The 2,032-nt window shown below is 69.4% G+C and overlaps 1 protein-coding gene across 1 annotated transcript in view; it reads right to left on the bottom strand.

Annotated features, from left to right (window-relative positions):
- Nucleotides 1-1,905: 1,905 nt before the first annotated feature.
- The window catches only part of ENGASE (endo-beta-N-acetylglucosaminidase), a gene marked incomplete at its 5' end in the record, with an annotated part of 2,960 nt that continues 2,833 nt past the window's right edge, over nucleotides 1,906-2,032 (bottom strand). Inside the window, one exon of the mRNA XM_019542781.1 lies at nucleotides 1,906-2,007. Coding sequence (XP_019398326.1) covers nucleotides 1,906-2,007 — 102 coding nt within the window. The remainder of the gene's footprint in view (nucleotides 2,008-2,032) is intronic.

The following is a 2,032-nucleotide window of genomic DNA, read 5'->3' as shown; positions in this document are numbered from 1 at the left end:
TTGGGGGATTTCTGTTCAACTCGCTCGCATGTCCTTCCCCCGTGTCCTGCGCCCCCGGCTCCCCGGCAGGCGCCGTGTCCCCCTGCCCCTGGCTCCCCCGGGCCGGGCCGCGGCGCAGCACGGAGCCAGGAGCACCGGGACACGCTCTGCCTGCCCCGCTCTCGCCACCGGCCCCCGGGGCAGGCTGGCCGTGGCCCGCAGCCCCGGCGGCTCTCGGCCGTGGGGGCAGGAGGGCAGCCGTGGCTCCCAGGGGTGCGCGTCCCCTCCCCGCTGCCCGCCGGGCCCTGCTCAGAGCTGGCCAGAGCCCACGTGAGCTCGGGGGCTGCAACCGCCTGGCTGGACCAGCGCCAGGGGCCTGCAGCTGCTCTTTGGCAGCCAGGGATGGAGAGAGCTGCCTGTGCCGCGGGGGACGGCGGGGAGCCCCCCAAGGCCTCGCCTGCTCCCTGCAGCCGCCCGCACCCAGCCCAGCCTTAAGGCGGCGAAGCCAGGGGCCAACCCCCACACCCGTGGGTGGGCAAGCACTGGGAGCACTGGCGCGGCCGTCAGGGCCAGCCAGCTGCAGGGCAGGGGGGCGCTCCCCGCGGCGCCATCATCTCATCACACCTCACTTTATATTCTGCGTACGCTCCTGACGCTCCAGCAATGAGCCCCCCTTTTCTATTCCCGTTGTACATAGCCCCCTCCCGGCCCCTGCCCCTGTACAGAGCTCCCCCCACCCATCCACTGCGCTGGCCCCTCGCGGCGCCAGTCGCGCCCCGGAGCGCAGGCCGGCGCCGGCCCATTCTGTATGCTTCGAAGGTGTGACCATTCTAATAAACAGTATTATTATTATTATTACAACGAGGATTATTATTATTATTATTATGGAAATTATTAATAAAGAGTTCTTTCTTCAACCAGGACGGCTCGGGTTTTGACTGGGGGGCTCTGGTGGGGGCACAGCCCCATGCAGGGAGCAAGGCGCGGGGCTGCGCCGAGTGGGGACTGGGCCAGGGCCAAGGTCGGGGTCAGAGGGCAGGGGGCCTTTGCTCTCAGCCCTTTGCTCTGCCCTGCCCTGTGTGCGAGGTGCTGCTGCGTGCCACACGGGAGCTGGGGCACTGGGTAGGGAAGCCACAAGGCCGCCGGGGGAGGCACGCTTGGGCCACTGGCTGCACTGAGACCCACGTTCCTCCAGCCATCAGCTCCCTTGTCTCTTGCTTTCTGGAGCCAGTGCCACCCAGGTGCTCTGCTGCAGCCCTGGCCCCTCCGCGTTTGCAGTAATTTCCCCTGTGGATCATCTCTTCTCTGGATAAGAGGCCTGGGGAGAGCAGACAGGCGCATGCTACTGGGCCCACGAGGCATGGGGGGAACCGGGAGCAGCTGGGGCACGGAGCCGCATTGTGCCTGAGCCAGGCCGAAGGAATGGGGCCACCAGCCCCAGTGCGAGACCACGGGGCGCGGGGGCGCGGGCAGGGTCCAGCCCAGCCTGGCCGCGCTGTGCAGCCTGGGAGCGCTGGCTTTGTGCCGGCAGCAGCGCTGCCCTGCCCGGGGCCACACCCCAGCTCCCCAGGGCACGGCAGGCAGCAGGGAGCCTGAGCCAGGAGCCAGCTCCAGGAGGTAGGTGCCTGCTGCCTCGCTGCACCTTGTGCACAGGTGCTCCCTGCTCGCCGTCGCAGCGTTGTGCAGCAGACCCCCACCGACCCTGTGCCCCCGCAGCGCAGGGGCTGGTTCTCGGGGCTGCTGGAGACCAGGCCTCACTGGACCCCAGGTCCCGTGGTGCTGGGCAGGGGCCAGGCACGGATGCACTGGGGTCAGTGCAGGGCTTGGGGCTGCCACCACATCCCCCGCCTCTCCCTTGCCCCAGCCCGCGGCGGCCACGAGGCAGGCACACGCAGGCTGCTCCAAGGCCACGTTTACTGGGCTGGCTCAGGGGCTGGAGTACACCAGCACCAGCCGCCCCCATGCCGCCAGCTCCACCGGGAACCCCTCGGGCAGCACTGGCTCCACCAGGAACCCCACGCGGCCGGACTGTCCCGGGGGCGCCGCGGGCACC

Source organism: Crocodylus porosus, unplaced genomic scaffold (genome assembly GCF_001723895.1).
Source record: "Crocodylus porosus isolate Cpor-Errol unplaced genomic scaffold, CroPor_comp1, whole genome shotgun sequence".
Taxonomy (NCBI): domain Eukaryota; kingdom Metazoa; phylum Chordata; order Crocodylia; family Crocodylidae; genus Crocodylus; species Crocodylus porosus.
Note: the sequence above shows the minus strand (reverse complement) of the source record. Positions and strands in the feature narration are given on the sequence as shown.